The sequence below is a fragment of the Ursus maritimus genome, unplaced genomic scaffold (genome assembly GCF_017311325.1).
Source record: "Ursus maritimus isolate PB19 unplaced genomic scaffold, ASM1731132v1 scaffold_5, whole genome shotgun sequence".
Lineage (NCBI taxonomy): Eukaryota > Metazoa > Chordata > Mammalia > Carnivora > Ursidae > Ursus > Ursus maritimus.
Window position 1 is genome coordinate 80,176,547 of NW_024426663.1, and position 21,628 is coordinate 80,198,174.

Consider the following 21,628-nt stretch of genomic DNA (forward strand, 5'->3'; position numbering starts at 1 on the left):
AGCAATCTCACTTCTAAGAATTTGCCCCACAGATATGACTGCAAAAGTGCAAAATAACAACACTACATACTTATTAACTGCAGAACTGGTTATACTAACAAGAGATTGGAAACAATATAAATGTTCATCAGTAGGTGATCTGTTAAATAAACTATGATTCATCTATAGGTGAATATTATGCAGCTGCAAAAAAAAAAAGATTTAGAAAATTTCCTACATCTTAGATGGAAAGATCTTCAAATATAAGAGTTGTAATTGTCTTTTTGTATAAAATAGAGGAAAATAGAAATATATTTGCATCGAAAGGTGTATAACCGTGCAAGAATATATACACGAGTACAATAGTTGTTACCTAAGGAGGGAGGATGACAGGCACTTTTCACTGAATATTTTTATGTATGGTTCAATTTTTGAAGAGTACAGTGTACAACCTACTCAAAAGATGTTTTAAAAACTCATTTTGTGGAACTCTGTGGAAAATGTTATGGTGATTCTTCAAAAAAAATTAAACATAGAAATACCGTATGTTACATTGGAATTAAAATTAGAAAGAAAAATAAGAAAAAAAAGAAATACCATTTGTTCTGCAATTCCACTTCTAGGTATATACTCAACAGAAGTGAAAACAGGAACTTGAACAGATATTTGCACACCCATGCTAATAGCCGCATTATTCACAAAAGCCAAAAAGGTGGAAGGAACCCAACCAAGTGTTTATAGACAGATGAAGGGTTAAAAAAAAAATGTAGCGTGCCTATATACATAATGGAGAGTAGTCATAGAGATAGTAGAATGGTGGTTGCCGGGAATGGAGGAAGGACAGAACTGGGAGTTTTATTTCCTGGGTAGAGTTCCAGTTGAGGAAGATGAAAAAGTTGTGGAAATGGATGGTGGTGGCGGTTGCACAACTATGTGATTGTGTGAAAAGCTACCGAACTGTACATGTAAAAATTATTGAAACGGTAAGTTTTATTACGCATGCTTTAACAATTTATAAAATAATTTACATATACTTATATAAAATTCATTTTGTTAGCAGTAAATCATAACTTAATCAATGAACAAAGGTATAGCCACATAAAAAAGCGCACTTGAATACCGCATACGAGAAATTTCTAGAGTAGAATTTATTTGTCCCCGAGGGAGTCAAGTAGTAAACCAATTGTCCTTAATTGGACAAAACCTAAGCGTTGCGCCCAACGTGGGGCTCGAACCCACGACCCTGAGATTAAGAGTCTCATGCTCTACCGACTGAGCTAGCCGGGCGCCTAGGAACTTATTTTCATCAACTCTTACTTCAAGGTAGGATTCAAGCTATCTACCTCTCCAGATTCGGAAGTAGGTTTATTTGCAACATCCCGCCGCTGGGCAGACCGAGAAACTCAAAACTCCGAAGATCTCGCCTGACCGCCCCTCCCACCTAGGTCTATTTTCTGCTTGCTCAGCCAGCTACCGATCCTTTTTCCTCCCCCCGGAAAGTGCGGGGCGCGAAGGAGGGAAAACATGAGCATCTTAATACTGGCACGCTCACCTTGTGATATTTTAATCAGGAGTTTAGACGTAGGGTCTGGGGATTGGAGTGGGTGGATCCCGCCACCGCCCCTTCCAATCTGGGCAAACTACACGATACGGGATTTCCCCCAGGGCTCTGCAAACATTCAGCGTTTGAAAACTTGGAAAAAGGAAAGCGCAGACCCGCGTTGGAGATGCCGGGGATCGAACCCGGGGCCTCATACATGCAAAGCATGCGCTCTACCACTGAGCTACATCCCCACTTTGCTACAACCTTCTCTGTATTTTCCCTTGGCTGCTTATTAGTGTACGGAGTGGGTGTGCGATTAGCCTGATGAGACAACCAGGATGCTGCAAAGCCGGTCCGGCAGCGCCAGGGCTGTGTTTGAGTCCTCTCCTGACTCGAGGCGAGCGGATCTCCACTGAGGGACACTGGCGGGGAAAACAGGACTGGAACAAACACCTGAAGGCAGCAGTGGAAAACGTAGGCGAAATCATCAGGCACGATGCCCCAAATGAACTGTGAGCCGAAAAAAGGAAAGTAAGGAAGACCGTGCGCAGTCTGCTACGTTTGTTAAGCAAGAAGAAAGGGAGTGTAGTAAACTATGTAATATTTGTATAAAATAATTCAGAATTGCAAAGTCGATCGCTTAGGATGGGGAGGAGACTGGAGCATAGACAATGGGTATATTCTTCGCTGTGAACCACTCTGCGTATCTGAATTTTGAACCACGTTTAAATCAGTTCAATCCAAGAAAAGTTTACGGATCGCTTACTATGCAACAAGAGCTGCTCTAGAAATCTGGGGGTCCAGCCACGAGCAAAACTGACACAGTCATCCCCTCTAACAGCTCAAATTCCGGAGGAGGTAGAGTGTTAGAAAATAGAGCCAGGTTGAAGGACACAGTGTGGTAAGAGGTGATTTTAAACAGTTGTCCGGAGGCTTGGCTGAGAGGATGGCATTTGAAACAAGACTTGAAGGATGGGAAGTAAGCCATGCAAGTATGGGAAAAGAGAGGTCCAAGTAAAGGTAAAAGCCAGTTCAAAGGCCCTGAAATAGGATCTTACTGGCATGTTGCAGGAAGAGCAAGGAGGTCCCTGTGGCAAGAGAGGAGTCAACAGGGAAGTGACAGGACATGCTGGTAGAGAGGCTGGGTGCAGGGGATGGGGTCAAAGAATGGGTAGGGCCTTTGGAGGATTATAAAGACTTCAACTTTAACTTGGAGCAGTGGGAGCCAATGGAGGGTGTGAGCAGAGGAGAACTTATAACTGATCTGACTTAAATTTCAACAGGACTGTTCTCACAGCTGGGTGGAGAAAACCGGGTAGGGCAGTGTGACAGAAGGGGAGAGAACTGTTGTGATCATGAGATCACTGGGGGTGGTGCAGTGGAGGGCATGAGAGAGTGAGGACACACAGGGGACTGAGGGTGGAGCATGTACAATGTTTTCCTCTTGGAAGTCACAGAGGACTCCCCAGTTTGGCCTGAGCACCTGGAGGGATGGAGTTGCTGTAAAATGGGGGTGGGGTGGGGTAGGCTCTGGAAGGAACAGGTGGAGGGGTAGATTCGAAGTACAGTTGTGGATATGGTGAGTGTGTGATATCCCTTAGAACACAGGAGTTGGATGTGGGAGCCAGGCATAGTAGGGGATACTGGGTGGGGATGTGTACTGTGGCATCAGGAAGAAGAAAGTGGAAGAGATCAGGAGTGAGTATAGACAGAGGTCCAAGAACCGAGCAAGTGCAGGAAGAGGAGGAGGAAACCACAGGGGAGGCCAAAAAAAGGTAGGAGAGCCAGGGACTACAGCATTCTGGAACTCACCAGGAAAGNGTGTCAGCAAGGAGGAAGCATCAGAGGAAAGGGCACGTGAAGTGAGGCTTTGCCTTTGGGTTAGAATTGCTGAGGTCAAAAGTGTTTTGTGAGGAGGGTGGTGTCTAACACCTGCCCTGAGTGGCCTCTGGGAATGAGAAATGGTGGTGGAAGCAAATATTCCTGGCAGTTCTGGAGGGACAGGAGAGGGTTGGGTTATTTTGGTGGACATCAGAGTGAGAAAATTTATTGTAAATGTATTATTTGTTCAAAGCCAAAAATTAAAGAAAGAATAAACAAGGGGGAAAACGACGGTGGGAAAAGTAGCCACAGAAGTGGATACAAGCCACGCTTGGGGGTGGGGGCAAGAGCCATGTTCCAGACACTAAATTTAGCTCAGCCCCAGGCCGGGACAAACCTGCACTCCGGGAACCTGACACTGTGGACCGGGCGCTAGGCCCTTGGCCCGGCCGTGCTAGGTCGGACTCGGGCGGCAATCGGGAGTGGCGCCCAGCTGGGCGTGTGCGCCCACCTGTCCAGGCCCGTTTCCACGGCTGACTAGGTCAGGCTGGGGGTGTCCTAGAGAGGCTTGCGGTGGGGCTGGGCGAGGTGGGGGGAGGGGGCGACGGAGAGAGGGCGCCAGGGGACCGAGGAGGCCGCAGACCAACCCAAGCCAGTGTCTGAGCGGCCCAGAGCGGGGGCACATGGCGCTGGCCCGCACTCGGATCCGACCGAGAAGTGAGGTCTGGCCCGCCCACAACGCGCTCACTCCTGTCTCCTTTCCCGGCCCGGCAAGCTCTCAGCTCCAGTCTCCGCCAGCCCGGCTTCAGCCCCGCCCTTCCTCTCCCAGTGGGTGCTCGGAGGCCGCATATGCGGGCCTCCCCACTCGGAGCCGCGTACCGTCGGGCCCCTCGACTTCCCCAGCACCGCCCGGCTTAGGTGCGCCGAGGGAGCGCATGGCGGCGGTGGGCCCGCGGACTGACCCCGGCGCCGGGGCAGAAGCGCTGGCGCTGGCTGCCGAGCTGCAGGGCGAGACCACTTGCTCTATATGCCTGGAGCTCTTCCGCGAGCCGGTGTCCGTCGAGTGCGGTCACAGTTTCTGCCGTTCCTGTATCGCGCGCTGCTGGGAGCGCCCCGGCGTGTCCCGCGCGCTGCCTTGTCCGCTGCCCTGCCCACAGTGCCGAGAGCCCGTGCGTCCTGGCCAGCTGCGGCCCAACCGGCAGCTGGCCTCGGTGGCCACGCTGCTGCGGCGCTTCAGTCTGCCTGCGGCCGCGCTAGGGGAGCGCCGGCCGGCGGAGGCGGCGGTGGCGGGGTGCGTCCAGCATGGCGAACCGCTCAAACTGTACTGCCAGGACGACGGACGCGCCATTTGCGTGGTGTGCGACCGCGCCCGCGAGCACCGGGAGCACGCAGTGTTGCCGCTGGACGAGGCTGTGCAGGAAGCTAAGGTGAGCGCCCCTCCCCCACCCCAGAGCAGATCCCCAGGACCCAGCTCGGGTTCAGTCTTCCCGCACACGCTGTGCAGACCGCTGGCAGGCAGGCAGGCAGGCAGGAGGTCCGGGTGAGACCCTGCCTCTTTTCCTTTGCCATGCTACCCAGCACTGGCTCTGGGACTGAGTGCGGCTCTCGCTGTGTCACCGCCACACCACTAGTACCACCCTCCCACCCACCTCGAGGTTCCCTCTGGGCTCCCTACTGGACCGCCCTCGCGAGACCTCCACAGACTACGCGGTTTTCTGTCTGTCTGTCCCTGGTTTCTAGCAGTGTCTCGGTCGCACCCACGCTTCCTCTGCCCGCACTCTCAGCCCTTTCCCTGGGCGTGGCGCTCTGCTATGTCCTTGCGTCCTAGGGCTGAGGGGGACGACCTTCCCAAGAAGTTGCGGTAAGGCAGTGGGTGACTCCTGGGTTGAGTCGAGCACCAAAAGCTGTCTTGGGTTGTGTCAAAGCAGAGATCTGGGGCATTCTCTTCCCTGCCTCCTTTCTGGGTGTGCACAGAGGTTTCAGGCACACAGCCCCCGGTCTTTCTTTACTCCTTATTCCGTGTCAGCCCTCCCACCTAGACGGCTTTCTGATGGTAAGGAGGAAACCAGAGGGAAAACTACGTGGGTTGGGCTCCTACAGGGCTGCATTTCAGCTTGGATTGTGTATAGATGGTCTTGGGGAAGTGAGACCTTGGGGCCTTAGGAGTCACCCTTCAGTTGCCCTGTGCCACTATGTGTGCCTGTGCAGGTTGCAGTCATCCCGATGTCCAGACACAGCTTCAACCCTGCCTCCACCTCTTCAATGAAGAGGGTCTTCTCTTTTTCCTGGATGGCTCCAGGGAGGCACAAGTTGGGGTTTCCAGAGTCCTCTTCCCATAACGTCTCCCTTCTCACCCTCCTGCAGGAGCTGCTGGAGTCCAGGCTGAAAGTCTTGAAGAAGGATCTGGAGGACTATGAGGTGTTTCGGTCCACTGAAGAGAAGGAGAGCAAAGAGCTGCTGGTGAGCTGGGCACCCTCCAGGTGGGCCCTCTTTGGGTGACAACAGAGGGACCACCCACCATCCTGACCCTGTGCGTACATTCTTTAAAAAGAAGTAGGGGGCGCCTGGGTGGCTCAGTCGTTGAGCATCTGCCTTTGGCTAGGGCATGATCCTGGGGTCCTGGGATCGAGCCCCACATCGGGCTCCTTTGCTGGAAGCTCCTGCTTCTTCCTCTCCCGCTCACCCTGCTTGTGTTCCCTCACTGGCTGTCTCTCTCTGTGTCGAATAAATAAATAAAATCTTAAAAAAAAAAAAAAAAGAAGTAAAGGGAAGAGTGAAAATTGGAGGGGTGACAAATGTTAAGAGAGAACATTTAGCTGAGTAAAATTTGCAGATGTTATTGGCTTTATTCAGCGATTCATGAATTGGGCAGCACCCCATCTAGCAGATAGACAAGAACTCTGACAGAGCGCCTGGGTGGCTCAGTCAGCTAAGCGTCTGCCTTCGGTTCAGGTCATGATCCCAGGGTCCTGGGATGGAGCCCATGTTGGGCAGCCTGCATTTCTGCCTGCTGGTCCCCCTGCTTGTGCTTGCTGTCTCTCTCTGACAAATAAATAAAATTAAAGAAAACCTCTGAAAAGCTATACAAGGCAAAAGATTTTATAGGCAGAAGGGAGCACGAACAAGGAATTTATACTAGGCCAAAAAGCAGATTGGTTATTGCAAAGTTACTTTCCCTGTTGGGGAGGGTAGGGCTTTATCAGGCTGTTACTTAACTAATGCTGATCAGGTGATTCCTGATTGGCTGGCTTAAAATTCTATTTCTGGGAAAACTGACAATGTAATTAAGTCTGTTTCCTGATGGGGGACTTAGCATGGGTGACTCCATTTTGGGCCTCTTGTCTTGTTTTTAACTTGAAATAAATGTATTTTGGGGGTGGGGAGAAGTCACCTCAGTTTAGTCCTTACAGTGGCTCTGGGAGGCACTAATTTATTCTTCCTACTTTTCAAATGAGGCAGCTGTAGCCCAAAGTGGTTCTGGGGCAAGTTTGAAGTTGCCCTAGGTTGGTGGGAGAGCACATTTGTGACAGGGGACTCGAGAGCCTGTGTTGAAGCTGCTGTGTGCTCAGAGTTGGGACATTTAAACTAGAGGATGTGCGTGGTGGGTATGTGTAGGTGAGCCTCTGAACCCTGAACAGTGAGGTGGATGGAATTCTGTCCCATGAGATGGCTCAGAGGCTACTGTCCAAATGCTACATCCTGATTTCCCATTCCCTCTCCAACTTCTCCTGTCCTGAAACAGAAGCAGATGGCAGCAGAGCGAGAGAAGGTGGGTGCAGAGTTCCAAGCACTGCGGGCCTTCCTGGTGGAGCAGGAGGGCCGGCTCTTGGGCCGCCTGGAGGAGCTGTCCCGAGAGGTGACACAGAAGCAGAATGAGAACATAGCTCAGCTTGGGGGTGAGATCACCCAGCTCTCTAAGCTCAGCAGCCAGATCCAGGAGACATCTCAAAAGCCTGACCTTGACTTTCTCCAGGTGAGTCTGGATTGGCCAGAGGTATGACTCATTTCTCCTAAGGCATCACAAATGGCAAGTGAGAACAAAGTCAGATTCTGTGAGTTTAGTAGAATCACATACTCAAGCAGAAGGGACTGGAGAAAACTGCCCGATTCTCCTGGGGTTAAAGATATAAAAAGATGTGGTAAAACTTTCTTGATCTCAAGCCACAATAAAGATCTTCCTGGCTTTACTCAACGATTCATGAATTGGGCAGTATCCAATCTAGCAGACAGAAAGGAGTTCCAAAGAGCCATATACAAGGCATATATAAGCCTTATGACAAAAGTCTCAGAAAATAATACTTATCTTTAGTACATGTGATGCATTTTGACATTTTCTACTCTATTTCCTTTGAAAAATAAATAGTCACAATCCACAAATAAACTTCACAAGTCACAATGGGTCAAGCATGGTCATTTAAAAGATGCTGGTCTGAGGGATATACTGTATGGTGACTAACATAATATAATAAAAAAACATTAAAAAAAAAAGATGCTGGTCTGAGTGGCCAGTCATTGCCTAAGGGCTATGACTTATCTGGGGTGGTGTCGAGAGCAGAGGCAACACTGGATCCCAGCACATGGTTCCAGTGATAACTCTGTAATGAAGGGAGCATTTGCAAAGCTGTGGGAAGGGACGTGATGAGATACCCAGTAATCAGCCACAGCAGGAAGCCATTGCCATCTGGGCCCATGCAGGTGATAGGAGTGGTACACCTTATTGCTTATTCCTCTGGAAGCAGGACAAGAGGCCAGTTTTATTTTGTCAAAGGTGGCTGGAGGTTACCTGATGCTGAGTTGGTTTTCTTTCATCTTTCTTTCCAGGAATTCAAAAACACACTAAACAGGTGAGTGGACCTAAGAGTTCCTTAGGCCTCTCCAAGCTGGCTCTTCTCCTTTTCCACTGAGGTGTCTCTCTTCATTTCCTTACCCCTGACCTCTCACCTCCCAACTCTCACACTGCCTTCCCTGTGTACCTTCTAAGGCAAATGTCCACCTGCCTGGCTGTGGATATTCTGGTGCAAGATCAGCTGCTCCTTTCTTCACCTCTTCCCACCAAGAGGATCTTGCCATCCTAATTGTCTCAGCCCACTGGGACTATGATAATGTTTGTGGGCCTTCCTCAGGGTCTTTGTCCTGCAGATGCAGCAATGTGCCTGGTCCCAAGCCAACCACAGTCTCTTCTGAGATGAAGAATAAAGTCTGGAATGTTTCCCTCAAGACCTTTGTCTTAAAGGGGCTGCTTAAGAAGTTCAAAGGTAGGGGCCTGTGCTTGGGGCTGGGCCATGAAGTGCTGGTGGCCTTGGGCTCCCAAGGATGTGCCTGTCCAAAAGCTATGTGATAAAATAGGAGCTAGGGTGTGTCAAGGTCAGATTGGTGCAGGGACGTGGTGGTAGCAAATCCATTCAGCAACAGTCCTCACCCCCACCTCCCCAGCCCAAAGATTCCCCCAGGGACAGTCAGGGTAGAGGAGTATTAGGGGCAAAAGGAGGGATGAGGAAGAAGAGCTCAGCTCAGACCAGCTCAGGAAAAAGAGGGGGAAGCTGGAGAGATAGAGCTAGGATACTGCCTTTCCCCACCCTCCACACGTGACCTAGTGTCTGCACATCACCTCTTAGCCTCTGGGTATCTAGGGAGTGAGTGAGCCAGTGGGACTATAAACGTCAGAGGACGTGGTATCACTGTCATTGCCAGATAGACAACCTCCCGAGTCATTTATGCATATACTGCTCTGTTTCTCCTCCTCAGAGGATCTTCGGGGAGAGCTGGAGAAGGAGGAGAAAGGTATGATGGTTGTCGTGATCGTGAGTTCCCATTATTTGGCCATGTGGAGAATCCACTCCCTGACCATGACTGTTTCTCTGGGCTTTGTGCATGGTTGGTTCCTTCTGCCTGCCTACCTCTGCCTTCTGCTGTCTGCTTCCTCATCCTTGCCTCCCCAGTTCTGGTTCCCTCAGGCTTCAGTGGGACCTGTAGGCCTATAAATTGTGGGTCACTCACCTGGACAAGGCTCTCTCCCCTTGTCCCAGACAGACAGAGACCTCTCCTGGGGACAGGGGTTGTGTGCAGGGGTCAGGGAAAGCAGGAGGAGACCAAAGACAGGAAGGGAGGTGGTTCTTACTACTGCAGAGCTCTGGGGTGAATGGGATCCAACCCCCCAGGAGGGCAGGGGAGGGGAGGAGAGGGCACATATTCCTGCTGCTGATGACTGAACAAGCTAAGTGAGTATTTACCTTGGAAGAATCTAAACCAGCTGAGTCAGATCATGCCCCTCCTCTGCTCAGAGTCCTGGGACAGCCCCTCTCCATGTCCTCACTGTGGTCTTCCAGGCTTAGGGATATGCCCTCACTGCACACACTCCCCCTGGCTTACTCTGTGCAGACACAACAAGCCCTCCTTGCTGCTCTGGAAATGCACCGAGCACACACCCACCTCAGGGCATTTGCACTGCATTTGCTGGGCCTCAGCCTGATATATGCTTCCTCCAGACAGCTGCATATCTGGCACCCTCACTTCCTTTATGTCTTTGCTGAATTTTGCAGTGAGGCCTTTTCTCCTTCCCTGGCCACTCTGGTTGAAATTACAGCCTTCTCTCCTGATTCCTCTTACTATCCATGTTTATCTTTTATTGTCTCTCCTCCCCTTCCCCCCAGAAAGGAAGCTGCAGGAGGACAGGGATACTGAACTGTGGGATTCCCGGGGCTGACAACAGTCCTGGAAGATAGTACTTAGGACAAGTGTGCATATTTTGTTTTTATTATGAAAATTTTAAACATAAAGTAGAGAGACGATCATAATGAATATTATGTTTTCATCACACACCTTCAGCTAATATTTTTCCTAAACACCCTTACCCACTTCTTCCCACTGGAAGCAAGTCACAAATAAGTTATTTCCATAAATATTAGTATGTGATCTCTAAAGATAGACTTAAAAGAAACCACATAACCACAAAACCATAGTCACAATTAGAAAAGTTAAGGGTTCCTTCCAATATCTAGTGTTCAAAATTCCCCAGTTGTCTTTTAAATTGGGTTCTCGGATCTGTTTGAATTGGGATCCAAATTAGGTCCCTACATTCCATCTATTTGACTTCCCCACGTACTTGGGGTGGGGGGGGGTGGAGGAGAAGTAACCGGGGAGCGCTGAGCAAGGGGCTTGCATGGGACGTCTCTCCCTGTCTCTGCCTTCAGTGGAGCTGACCTTGGACCCGGACACTGCCAACCCCCGCCTCATCCTTTCTCTTGATCTGAAGAGCGTGCGCCTGGGACAGCGGGCCCAGGACCTGCCGTGCCACGCACGCCGCTTTGATACCAACACGCGAGTCCTGGCGTCCTGCGGCTTCTCCTCCGGGCGGCACCACTGGGAGGTGGAAGTGGGCTCCAAGGACGGCTGGGCCTTCGGTGTGGCTCGGGAGAGCGTGCGCCGCAAGGGCCTCACGCCCTTCACCCCAGAGGAGGGCGTCTGGGCGCTGCAGCTCAACAGCGGGAAGTACTGGGCGGTGACCAGCCCTGAACGGACGCCCCTCAGCTGTGGCCACCTGTCGCGCGTGCGGGTGGCCCTGGATCTGGAGGTTGGGGCCGTGTCCTTCTACGCCGCGGAGGACATGCGTCACCTCTACACCTTCCGCGTCAACTTCCACGAGCGCGTGTTCCCCCTTTTCTCCGTTTGCTCCACCGGCACCTACTTGCGAATCTGGCCCTGAGAGGCCTCGTCCGCCTCCCAAAGAGGGTGAGTCAGTCAAGGGTGGATTCCTCCTTGTCCGGGCTGCCCGCGGTAAGCAATGTTGCCCTCTGTCGGAGGCTCCTGGTTACTTTGGGCCTCCCCCACCCCCAGACTTGGCCTGGGCAGCCTTAGAGGGGCTCCTGCAGACCTCAACATTGGAGCCAGCAGAATGGGCGATTGTGGAAAAGCGTTCTGCGGTCAACTGAGCAGGGGAACCGATGCTTTGGACCCCTGGGGCCTGTCCTCTGCCTGTTGTCAGCAGGTGGATCTGGCCTGAGCTGTGAGGAAGTGCAGGTGGGTGAGGATGGGAGCCCCGCTACCCACAGAGGTGCTTCCCGTCGCTGGGGCTTCCTGCCTGGACTTAGCAGGGCCTTTGGTTGTGTGGACCAACAGCAAACCCAGTGCTGTCCTCCGTGCCTGGGACAGGTTCGGACCCAGACTGCCAGGTTCATGATCACTTCTGCTCTCCCTTCTTGTCAGCTGTCAACTCCGCCTTCAGACACCTGGATCCAGCTGGCCTGAGGTCTCTACTCAGGAAGGAGCAGTGTTCGCTCAGCTCAGAGAACAGCCTGGGCCAGAACTGGAAGGAGATTCTTGACCTGGACATGAGAGGAAAGCCCAGGCTACCTTCCAAAACCACTTAACCTGATGATACAGAACGATGTGTCCATTCTCAGCCACAGTGACAGCCATGTGTTCTCACAGATGCCAAAACCCCTTTCAAATGCCAAAGTAGAGTCTCCCTTAAGTAAGGAGACCAAAGGTGATGGAATTTTGAAACACAAAACAGCACTTACAATTTTATAGACGCAACTAACATCAGCATGGGACTGCACAGAGCACAAACATGCCTCTGACATACCCTTTCTGGAACTTTCCAAATGATGCCAACAGCAGCCTGGTGACAAGGTCTGCTCAGCCTGTGCCCTGGTGGGGTGTTACTCCCTTGGCTAATTGTTCCCCAGCTTCTGTTTGGGTGGGCTTCTGGGAGGGGGTGTTGGGCTGTTCCCCGCTTAGTGCTTCCCAGGGAAAGGGGATGAGGAGATGGAAGTGCTGACTGAGCTCATTTCTAGGGTAGCTTAGCTCATTCTTGACTTCCCCAGTCTGAGTGCAAGAGCACAATAGGAGCAAAGGGTTCTGCTAGACTGGGTGAGCCGGTGTGTTTAAGTGTGTGAGGAATGTGTGCACATGTGCTTATATCTCAGATTGAGGGGGCAGGGGTGTGTGTGGATTTTGGGGAGGGCATTTACAGCGTGTGCATAGGGTTTAGGTATTGCAAATAGACCTAGGTCAATTTGGTAATACCCTATTTTTCATTTGTTGTTAAATATTAGCCACCCCATATTTAGGTCAGGGACATAGGTTTCCTCCCCCACTACCTGGTTACCTGGCTAGATGAAAGCCAGTCTCAGACCTATTCTGTCCTACACAGGTTTAGATAGATATGTTGGCATGTAGGGACAGTGACAATTGAATGGTCTGCAGGTGTCATGGAGTTTCTGTGTTCTATCCCTGAGATGCTTCAAGCACACTTTGCATACAAGGGTCTTACAGGGCAGGCATGATACTGTTCTAGAGGCAGACCCAGTGGACACAGCACCAGGTAATCAGAATCCAGTGGCTTATGGGCTGGGGACAGGATCATATAAGAGTCCAGCCTACTGGGGTGGCTTAGTCGGTTAAGCGTCTGGCTCTTGATTTCAGCTCAGGTCATGATCTCCAGTGTGAGATCCAGCCCCGTGTGGGGCTCTGTGCTGGGCGTGGAGCCTGCCTAAGATTCTCTCTCTCCTTCTCCCTCTGCACAACCCCGCCCCCTCAGCTCGTGCTCTCTCTCTCTCTCCAATAAATAAATCTTAAAAAAAAAAAAAAAAAAGAGTCCAGCCTACAGTATCATCGTATCATTCCAGAGGGTGAATCCTATGTGGGGTTCATACATGGACAGTAGCTTTAGAAGCCAGTGCATGTATTTGAATACCACTAATTTCCACAAAGAAAACCCATTTTTAACATCCACTTGCTAGTTACATTGGCTAATGTTATCATCAAGCCCAAATGTTACCCGGGCTTGTATGGGTTTTGAATTGAGTATCACAGTTACAGTCATGTAACAATTGTACTGAAGTATGCTGCAACACATATTACAGGTCACAGAAGGTGGGTGCCTGGTGGAGATGCCTGTAGGGTCAGGTTTGAGGACTGCAGGGGTGGCCGTCTGTGTGTTATTTCCAGCTTTTGTGTTTCTGAATGTGATTGTGTATCTACCAGAGTATGTGTGTTTGCAGAATAACTAAGTAGACATTTATGTATCTGAAGAAATATAACAACAGTTACAGTAACAATCACACATCGAGGGTAAGAGATGTTCTCTTTTGGTCACCAGGGCAGTATAGTGACTTTGGATGTCCCAATGCTGGTGTGAGGGGTTGTGTGATTGTGTGCATTTTTCTCTCCCATCCTTTGGGCATCCTAAGATCTGTGAGATGTTTGGGTCGCTGAAAGCAATGAGGGCTTAACTTGGCTCCTTCTGATCCCACTCATGAGTCCCAGATCCTTGAGTTGCATGAGCCATTTCCCTGAAAAACAGACACTCACATGGCTCCTCAGCATGCAGACTGGAGGGCACGTAGGGACACTAGTCACCTGACGTTGCAGGAACCATGGGGTAGGTTGGGCCACCAGGTCAAGGTCCACCACTTACAGCCACCACTTTCTTTTTTTAAGTTTTATCTTAAGTCTTTATTTTAATTCCAGTGAGCTAGCATACAGTGGTTTTTTTTTTTTTTAAGATTTTATTTATTTGACAGAGAGAGACAGCCAGTGAGAGAGGGAACACAAGCAGGGGGAGTGGGAGAGGAAGAAGCAGGCTCCTAGCAGAGAAGCCTGATGTGCGGCTTGATCACAGAACACCGGGATCATGTCCTGAGCCGAAGGCCGACTCTTACCGACTGCGCCACCCAGGCACCCCTAGCATACAGTGTTTTATTAGCTTCAGGTGTACAATAGAATGATTCAACACTTTTGTACATCACCCTGTGCTCATCACGACAGGTGCACTCCTTAATCCCCATCCGCCATTTAACCCCTCTTCCCAACCCTCCCCTCTGGTAACCATCTGTTTGTTCTCTATAGTTAAGAGTCTATTTCTTGATTTGTCTCTCTCATTTTTTTTCCTTTTGCTCATTTGTTTTGTTTCTTAAATTTCACATGAGTGAAATTGTATGGTATTTGTTTTTCTCACTTATGTTCTTTAGCATTATTCTCTCTAGCTCTATCCATGTCCTTGCAAATGGCAAGATTTCATCCTTTTTTATGGCTGCATACCATTCCATTGTGTATATATGCCACTTCTTTATCTATTCATCAATGATGGACACTTGGGCTGCTTCCGTATATTGGGCAGCCGCCACTTTCTGATCGTCCCTCACCTGGGCCCTCACCCTCTCCATGCCCCCTACCCCCTGGACCTTTAGGGGCTCTTAGGGAACCAGTACCATAAGAGTTAAGGCGGGCCCTAAGGGTTGCCTTTTTCTAACTTGCCTAAAGGTGCGGCACGGGCTAGGGACCCCCAGCCTTGACCCAGTCCTTCTCCGTCCAACACCTCCTCACGCCGGGACCTTCTGATTTCTTCAACACCCTCTCTCCGCCTCCCTCCGAAGATCTCTTACTGCTCACTGACAGCGCACCTCACTAGCCCGTACCTGGATTCCTTCAGGACAGGCCTATTGACACCCTTCCCCTAACTCCTCCCTCGCAGCCCTGACTTCGGACCCTCATTCTCATACACAGCAAGCCTTGAAACTCTCTAGCCAACGGGTCTTTGCCCCTGACCCTTAAGCCCCCGGAAGACCCCGGGCCCTTCTAAGCTCCGCCCACTGGAGGCCCCGCCCCTGCCTGCGTAGCGTCGTGCCCTCACCCTATTCCTCGCAGCTCGCGGGAGCTCACCGTCTACCCTCTTTCTGCGGGGCTCTCTCTTAGGATTTGCGGCTTGGCCTGCCGGCATTGATACTTATTGACGTCGCCGGTGAGACGGCGGCAGCGAGATTGGGTCCTCTTCGGCCGAAAGGCGCCGGCTCGCCTCTCATTGCTTAATTCCTCCTTGTTGTTCTTTGCGGCTGCGCGGCGGACGGCGGCGGTGTCAACTGCTCTTGCGCAGAGAGTGAAGTCGTAGTTGGCTCCATAGCTCAGGGGTTAGAGCACTGGTCTTGTAAACCAGGGGTCGCGAGTTCAAATCTCGCTGGGGCCTACCTTAGTTTTTTTTCACCCCTTCCTGAAAGGTGGAAAAGCGTAAGATGCGTGAGCCGACACGAATTTCCGCCCTCCTGGAAGGCCAGGCCCTAGGTGGAACTGACTGTTCTTCGCTCCTCAGATACCCGCTGACCAGAAGTGGCCTTATTTGTCCAAGAGCCAGACCCTCTCCGTCTGTGGCCTTACGATCACAGGCTCCGCTGGCTCCGTGCAACTTCTCCAAAGCGGCCCCTCGCATCCTTCGCGTGCTCTCGGGAAGTCTGTGGTAGATATTTCCGTTTCCCTTCTCTCACCCCACTCAGGCCAGGGCCAAGTCCTCATCTCTGTCTTTTTCGTTTAGTGGGGACCACCAGTCTACGGCCACCTCCCCACAACGCATCCTGGGAATCTGTTTTAGTCGGGAGGGGGACTAGGTTTAAGCCCCCGCTTAGCACGCCGTTGGTCCCCACAATCTAGGTTCTATAGTGAGGTGGTCGTGCAGTAGGGCAGGCACATAGGGGTCGATGGATCCTCGGAGTCCGGGACGCGCAGGTGCCAGAAGGTACAGGTGCCCTCCTGGCCTATCCCGGGCGTGTCTGTTCGGGTCTTGATGCAGTCTTGGCTCTTTGGATGGGACCAGGTGGGTGCGAAGGCATGTGGCCCCCATTCAACACGCTCCCCAAATACTCCATTCATCTCCTCCGGCGTCTACCCAGGTTTCCGCGAGTGGTTTTCTCCACTTTGGTGCACTGGGCCCGGGTTGTTTTCGAAACCCGAACGGCGCTAGATAGCTGCCAGGAGTCAGCAAGGGGACTCTTCGAAGAAAGGGCTGGAGAGAGGGCTTCTGCGGGCTGGGATGGCGCGGCAGGTCAGGGTCGCGCTTCTGCCTGAGCCAAGGCCGTCTGGTTGGGTCGTGCGTGCAAAGGCCGTGGCGGGAGGGTGCCCCAACCCCCCCCCCCCCCCGCGAGCCTGGCTCTGCCTATCGGGCAGCACCCGCATTGTTCTCTGGGGATTTAATTTAATTTTGTATACTTCCTTGAACAGCATAAATAAATAAAAGGTTAGCATATATTAATTGTGTGTTTTTATTGTTTAAAAGAAAAACTAAATGGTTAAAAAAAAACTGGAAACAATTGTGGCAGTTATAAGCTTTAGGGCAGGTGTTACCAATTGTGGACGTTCGCACTTTTCTTATATAATTCCATAGAGAAGAGAAGCAAATGCTTACAACACCGAGGCGGTAGTAAACCAGGAGCGCGAGGACACACGGTGGCCCAGCACAGAGCCCATCCAACACTTTGTGCGCGCGAAAGGAGGCGAGGACAATGCCGATTGAGGAAGATGCCGGTTAGCATCTTGTTCTCCAAGGAAAAGGCGGAGAGGAGCAGCGAATGGAGCGGTCAACGCAGAGGGCTGAGCCAGATCGTGGAATGGCAGTGGAAAAATTAGCACTTTTTCCCCTTGCAGTGGGTTAGCCATCATTCGTCTCCCACTCTGTTTTGTGACAGTCATCTGCGTAGAGAATTTTTCTGCTGGCGACACAAAAATAACTTTTGGACCGGCTCGGAGTGGATTTTCGTGAATTTTACAGCAGGGAATCAGAATCACTGTTTTTTGTTTGGTTTTTACTACTGAATAACCCAGTGCAATTAAAACCCTTTGGGGGTGAAAGCAGCTCCAAGACGAGGGAGGAGAGCGTCCGCACAGCCCAGGACCCTGGTTCACCGGGAACGGTGGCTGCTGCCGGGCAATCCTGGGAGAACGCTTAGAAGGCGGAGAGCGGGGGCACCCAGCCTGCGCAGCGAGTGTGCGCGCGCTCTGGTGCGAGTCTCCGGAGCTGTGCACCCAGCCGCCGCAGCCAGTCATCTCGTTTCTGCCTTACACTTCCCTACATTTTCTGAAGGTTTTGCAAATAGCTTTGCAAACAGTATGTGTTGGTTTTCATATTTTCTTTTAAAAAATAATAATAAAGGAAAGCCCTCGTCCTTTTACCAGGCGCCCCACCTGAAGGGACCACTCGGGCTTCATTTTGCCTGTCGCGGCTCAAGCAAGACCCAGTCGGCCCCGCGTCCCCTCCAAACCCTGTTCGCTCTTCTCTGCAGGAGCCCTCCGGGTCCTCCCGGACACTGCGCCCAGACCCTGGGCCTCCAGACTTGGGCCTTACTTGGGCTCCCTTGGGCAGGGGCTCCCCACGCCCCCGAGCGGAGGGGTGCCCCTGCCTGCTGTCCGAGGCGCGCTAGCAGTGAGGCGCTCCTTCGGCTTTCAGATCACAGAGAGGGGCCAAGGGATACGGAGCGTTTTCGCTGGGCGAGCTGCCTACGGAGGAGGTTACCGGCGGATGCGGAGACTGCTGAGCAGGGATTAAGGTAGGGCGCCGGACACTGAGGTACAGAGGAGAATTCCATTGTATTAAAAATAAAAGTTCCCGTTGGTGACAAAACTATTTAGATACGAGTCTGATTACGGACTAAACGAGAACAGCAGCTACCGGGTGGCTCGTTGGTCTAGGGGTATGATTCTCGCTTTGGGTGCGAGAGGTCCCGGGTTCAAATCCCGGACGAGCCCACTTTTTCATTTTACGTACTTTTTAGCTACATTTCTTCCTCGAAGGGCGGTTTGGGTCTTGAACTGTCCGATGGCATACCCAAGAGTTCCGAGTGGCCTGGGGCTCGGGAACAAGAGTAGGTAGTGAGTGAGTCGCTCCAGAACCGAGGGTCGCCGGTGAAAGACATCATGCAGAGCCGCTCGCGGTTTTCCGTAGATCTGGGACGCACTGCCATGTTTTCTCAGCCTCAGAACCTCGTATCCACTATACCAACGGAAGGCTTTCTCAACAATGAATGGTATTACAGAGAGGATGTTGCTGGAAGGTTTCCGTAGTGTAGTGGTTATCACGTTCGCCTAACACGCGAAAGGTCCCCGGTTCGAAACCGGGCGGAAACAACCTCTGGCGCTTCTTTTTTTCTTCCTACTATTTACTATTTAAAATTTGGAGACTATGAGCCAAAGTTAGTCCCGACTTAGAACATCTAGCATCAACTACTATTTGAAATTTATTACACTGGGGTACATTTGGAGACTCTATGGGACAAACCTGGCGTCCGTTTAGGACATCCACCATCCTCTCTGCCTGGTTACAGACGTGGGCTCTCTTCCAGGGATGGAGAAAAGGGTATCTAACACCTCCGGCTTTCCACCTCAGCCACGGACCCCTGCAAATACCTGATCCCAACTTACTTGCTGTCTAGAACACGAGCGCACAGAAGGCACAGAGCCCAGCCATTCAGCTGCCGCCCGCGGGGAAAACGGAGTTCCAGATACTGAAAATGGAGAGCGCGCAATTCCGGCTTCGCTCGCTTTTTGTGATCCACAGCAAAACAGCACACATCGCGCTAAGAAGCTGGCAGCGGTGGGATTCGAACCCACGCCCCCGAAGAGACTGGAGCCTTAATCCAGCGCCTTAGACCGCTCGGCCACACTACCCTGCTGCGGGAGTGTTTGGGGTGTCTTCCTTCACTGCTGATAACTTTCCAGGGGTCTTCAGGAAAAGAAAGCGTCGGAAAGACTCTATAGGTTAGAGCAGAACCATATCCCTAACAGCAGGATTAGTTTGACCAGAGCCGCTGGGCTCCAGGAGCGCACTGCCAGAGAAGGATCCGCGAAGCGCACACACTGCGCCTTGGTTTTGGGAAAGACTCTTAACAAGTAACTCCCACCTTTCTCTTTGGGGAACGGGCGTGCATGAACGCAGGGGAAGACTTCTATAATCTCACCTGTTTTTTTTTGTTTTTGTTTTTGTTTAAAAAATTAAACCGTGAGTGTGTATTATAAATAAAGGAGAGGGAAACTTTGCGTGCACCCCCCAATTTAAAAAACAAAACAAAACAAAACCATAACTTTTTTTTTTTCCTGGCAATAGCACCAGCACTTTCAGAAGTGGCAGTGATCTCAGAGGCCTCCACCCGTGCAATTCTGCTGCGTGAGGTTTCCACCCTTTTCAACAAGTGTTCCGGCTGGAGATACCGGATATTGACACAACACCCTTGATTGAATACACCGGGAATCTTCCCTTCCCTCCCCATTATAAAAATCCATTAAAGAAGAAAAAAAAAAAAAAAAAAACCAAAACCAAACAAACCCAGCACATCTGGGGAAAAAATAGAAAAACATTCACCGGAAACCCCACCACTCAGAGATAACTAAAAATATTTGATGGTTTAACCTCCAGTTTCTTTTTCTGTGAATTTCCCCTCCCCTCCAAGTATGCCTACCTGCTGTAGATACAGATTTGAAACATGCTTTTTAAACTTAGATTTTATGTCATTAAATCTTCCCAAACCTCACTGAAATGGCTGGGTCTAAATTCTTGCAGATGAAAGTAGCTTGAATTCCGTCCCTGGGGCCTGGACTTTTAATGCGAGATCTGAAGACGTGCTAGAGTAGAGGACTCTAGGATTACTGGGCCGTACTAGTAGATTTATTTCCTCCTGCTTACTTTCTTAATGTAAAAATTGTCGGGTAATTCTTATAACTGTATATAGCTGTGTGTTATAGCTGTGTGTTTTCAAGCCAAAGTGTGTATCTTTCAGGCCTCATGGGCATTCAGAGATTGTCTCAGCTGAGCATTTCCTGTTTTAATAACAGACCTTCACTCAAGTGAGGACCATCTCCGTCCCACCATGAGATCCTCTGTGTAGACTAGGAAATGTGTCTGCAAAACCACAGGGAATTGTGAATTGACCACAGACCCCGCCATTAGCAGGGCTCTTACCGCCTACACATCTCCCCAAGTTAGAGTATCAAGTTAGAAAAGAATGCCAACCAGTCTGGAATCTGGGATCTTCAAAACAAAAACAACCCTCCCCCTGGCCAAAATTTGAAATATAGATTTCAGATAGAATTGCAAAGAAATGCACAGGGAGGTCTCAGGCCCCCTTCACCTGCCCTCCCCAATGATGACATCTTGCGTTACTATAGTACAGTAACAAAACTGGACTCTGACTTTGGTACAGCTCACAGAATTTATTCAGATTTCTCCAGTTCTCTATATAGCAATTTTATCACATGTGTAGCTCCCTGTAACTGTCACCACAATCAAAATACAAAACAGTTCCATCACTACAAGGCTCCGTGGGGCTACCCTTTTCATAGCCACACACAACCCCTTCTAATCTCCCTTGTCCCCTATCCCTAGCGCCTGGCAACCACTCAACTGTTCTCTGTCTCTGTAATTTTGTTATGCCAAGAACTCCATGTGAATGGAATGAGACAGTATGTAGGCTCTAGAGATTGATTTCTTAACTCAGCATCATTCCTTTGGGAATCATTCCAGGTGTCAACAGTTCATGTCTTTGTGTTGTTCAGTAGTATTCCTTGGTATAAATATACCAAAGTTTGTTTAACCATTCAACTGTTTCCTTTTATTCCTAGTTCGTTGAGTGTTTTTATCACGAAAGGGTATTGAATTTTGTCAAATGCTTGTTCTGTGTCAGTTGAGATAATCATGTGGGTTTTTTACCCCTAAGTCTGCTCATATGGAAGATTTTTTTTTCAGTGTTGAGTTTTGGTAGTTCTTCATATACTTCAGCTACAAGCCCTTTTCATATTTATGTGTTTTGCAAATATCTCTGATCAATTTTTGACAAAGATGCAAAAGCAATTCAATTCCTCTGAGAAAGAATAGCCTTTTCAGTAAATGTCGCTGGAGCATCCAGGGGCAAGAGAATGTATGTTCCTAAGCAAAAGAATGAACCTCAACCAAAACTTCCCAGTTTATACAAAAATTAATTCAAAAGAGATCACAGTCTTAAATGTAAAATATAAAACTAACAAATCTTTAGGAACCTCCCCCCCCCCACGCCAGAAATCTTTAGGACTTAGAGCTGGGTGAAGAGTTCCTTAATTTGATACCAAAAAGGAAAAATGTATAAATGGGACCTCATCACAATTAAAAACTTTTCCTCTCTGAAAAACTCCGTTAAGAGGATAAAAAGATTTTAAAGTAAAAACAAAAGGCCTACATAATCATGGACAGTTTTGCAAAAACAGCAATCTTCACCCTGTCCTTCCAGATGCCTAAAAGAACCACCTCTGTATTTATGAGTCAGAGCTTAGAATCTACTGAAGAATATACCTCAAAATGCCTCTTTCCCCCCACCAATTTCCACCTTTCACACTCATGTTTTTTTTTTTAATTTATTTATTTATTTTAGAGAGAGAGTACATGTGGGGGAGGGAGGGAGAGAGGGAGAGAGAATCTCAAGCAGACTCCCCAATGAGTGCCAGGCTCAATCTCACGGTCTTGAGATCATGACCTGAGCCAAAATCAAGAGTCCGACA

General features: G+C 50.1%; 1 protein-coding gene, 2 long non-coding RNA genes and 6 other non-coding genes across 10 annotated transcripts; 5 read left to right on the forward strand and 4 right to left on the reverse strand.

The window, feature by feature from the left end:
* Nucleotides 1–1,193: 1,193 nt before the first annotated feature.
* TRNAK-CUU lies at nt 1,194–1,266 on the reverse strand. Its single transcript has one exon. It is a non-coding gene; the product is annotated as a tRNA-Lys (tRNA).
* Nucleotides 1,267–1,701: 435 nt separating this feature from the next.
* TRNAA-UGC lies at nt 1,702–1,773 on the reverse strand. The gene has a single exon. It is a non-coding gene; the product is annotated as a tRNA-Ala (tRNA).
* A 1,201-nt stretch (nt 1,774–2,974) lies between these two features.
* On the forward strand, nt 2,975–12,876 carry TRIM7 (tripartite motif containing 7). Of its 2 annotated transcripts, XM_040622653.1 has the most exons (8): nt 2,975–4,770; nt 5,708–5,803; nt 7,086–7,316; nt 8,165–8,187; nt 8,483–8,598; nt 9,089–9,124; nt 10,534–11,071; nt 11,546–12,876. In XM_040622653.1, exons 1-7 carry the CDS (start codon nt 4,027–4,029, stop codon nt 11,043–11,045), a joined length of 1,758 nt encoding a protein of 585 aa, XP_040478587.1. In that variant the 5' UTR covers nt 2,975–4,026; the 3' UTR covers nt 11,046–11,071; nt 11,546–12,876. The 2 variants fall into 2 exon arrangements, with proteins under 2 accessions (XP_040478587.1, XP_040478586.1); XM_040622652.1 differs by having other exon boundaries at nt 2,976–4,770; nt 10,534–12,876.
* A 2,359-nt stretch (nt 12,877–15,235) lies between these two features.
* TRNAT-UGU lies at nt 15,236–15,308 on the forward strand. The gene has a single exon. It is a non-coding gene; the product is annotated as a tRNA-Thr (tRNA).
* A 1,050-nt stretch (nt 15,309–16,358) lies between these two features.
* Nucleotides 16,359–18,450, reverse strand: LOC121100781. The gene is made up of 2 exons (XR_005832604.1): nt 17,874–18,450; nt 16,359–16,821 (listed from the first exon to the last, which is right to left on the reverse strand). It is a non-coding gene; the product is annotated as an uncharacterized LOC121100781 (long non-coding RNA).
* On the forward strand, nt 16,821–19,632 carry LOC103656352. The gene is made up of 2 exons (XR_566597.2): nt 16,821–17,655; nt 18,448–19,632. It is a non-coding gene; the product is annotated as an uncharacterized LOC103656352 (long non-coding RNA).
* Nucleotides 17,783–17,854, forward strand: TRNAP-UGG. Its single transcript has one exon. It is a non-coding gene; the product is annotated as a tRNA-Pro (tRNA).
* TRNAV-AAC lies at nt 18,160–18,232 on the forward strand. The gene has a single exon. It is a non-coding gene; the product is annotated as a tRNA-Val (tRNA).
* On the reverse strand, nt 18,691–18,772 carry TRNAL-AAG. Its single transcript has one exon. It is a non-coding gene; the product is annotated as a tRNA-Leu (tRNA).
* Nucleotides 19,633–21,628: the final 1,996 nt, after the last annotated feature.

Excerpts from the sequence above, each read along its gene's own strand:
- TRIM7 (XM_040622653.1), top strand. The coding sequence starts at position 4,027 with ATGGCGCTGGCCCGCACTCGGATCCGACCGAGAAGTGAGGTCTGGCCC. Across the intron at positions 8,599-9,088 it reads GCTGCTTAAGAAGTTCAAAG|AGGATCTTCGGGGAGAGCTG; the intron begins GTAGGGGCCTGT and ends TCTCCTCCTCAG. Across the intron at positions 9,125-10,533 it reads GCTGGAGAAGGAGGAGAAAG|TGGAGCTGACCTTGGACCCG; the intron begins GTATGATGGTTG and ends CTCTGCCTTCAG.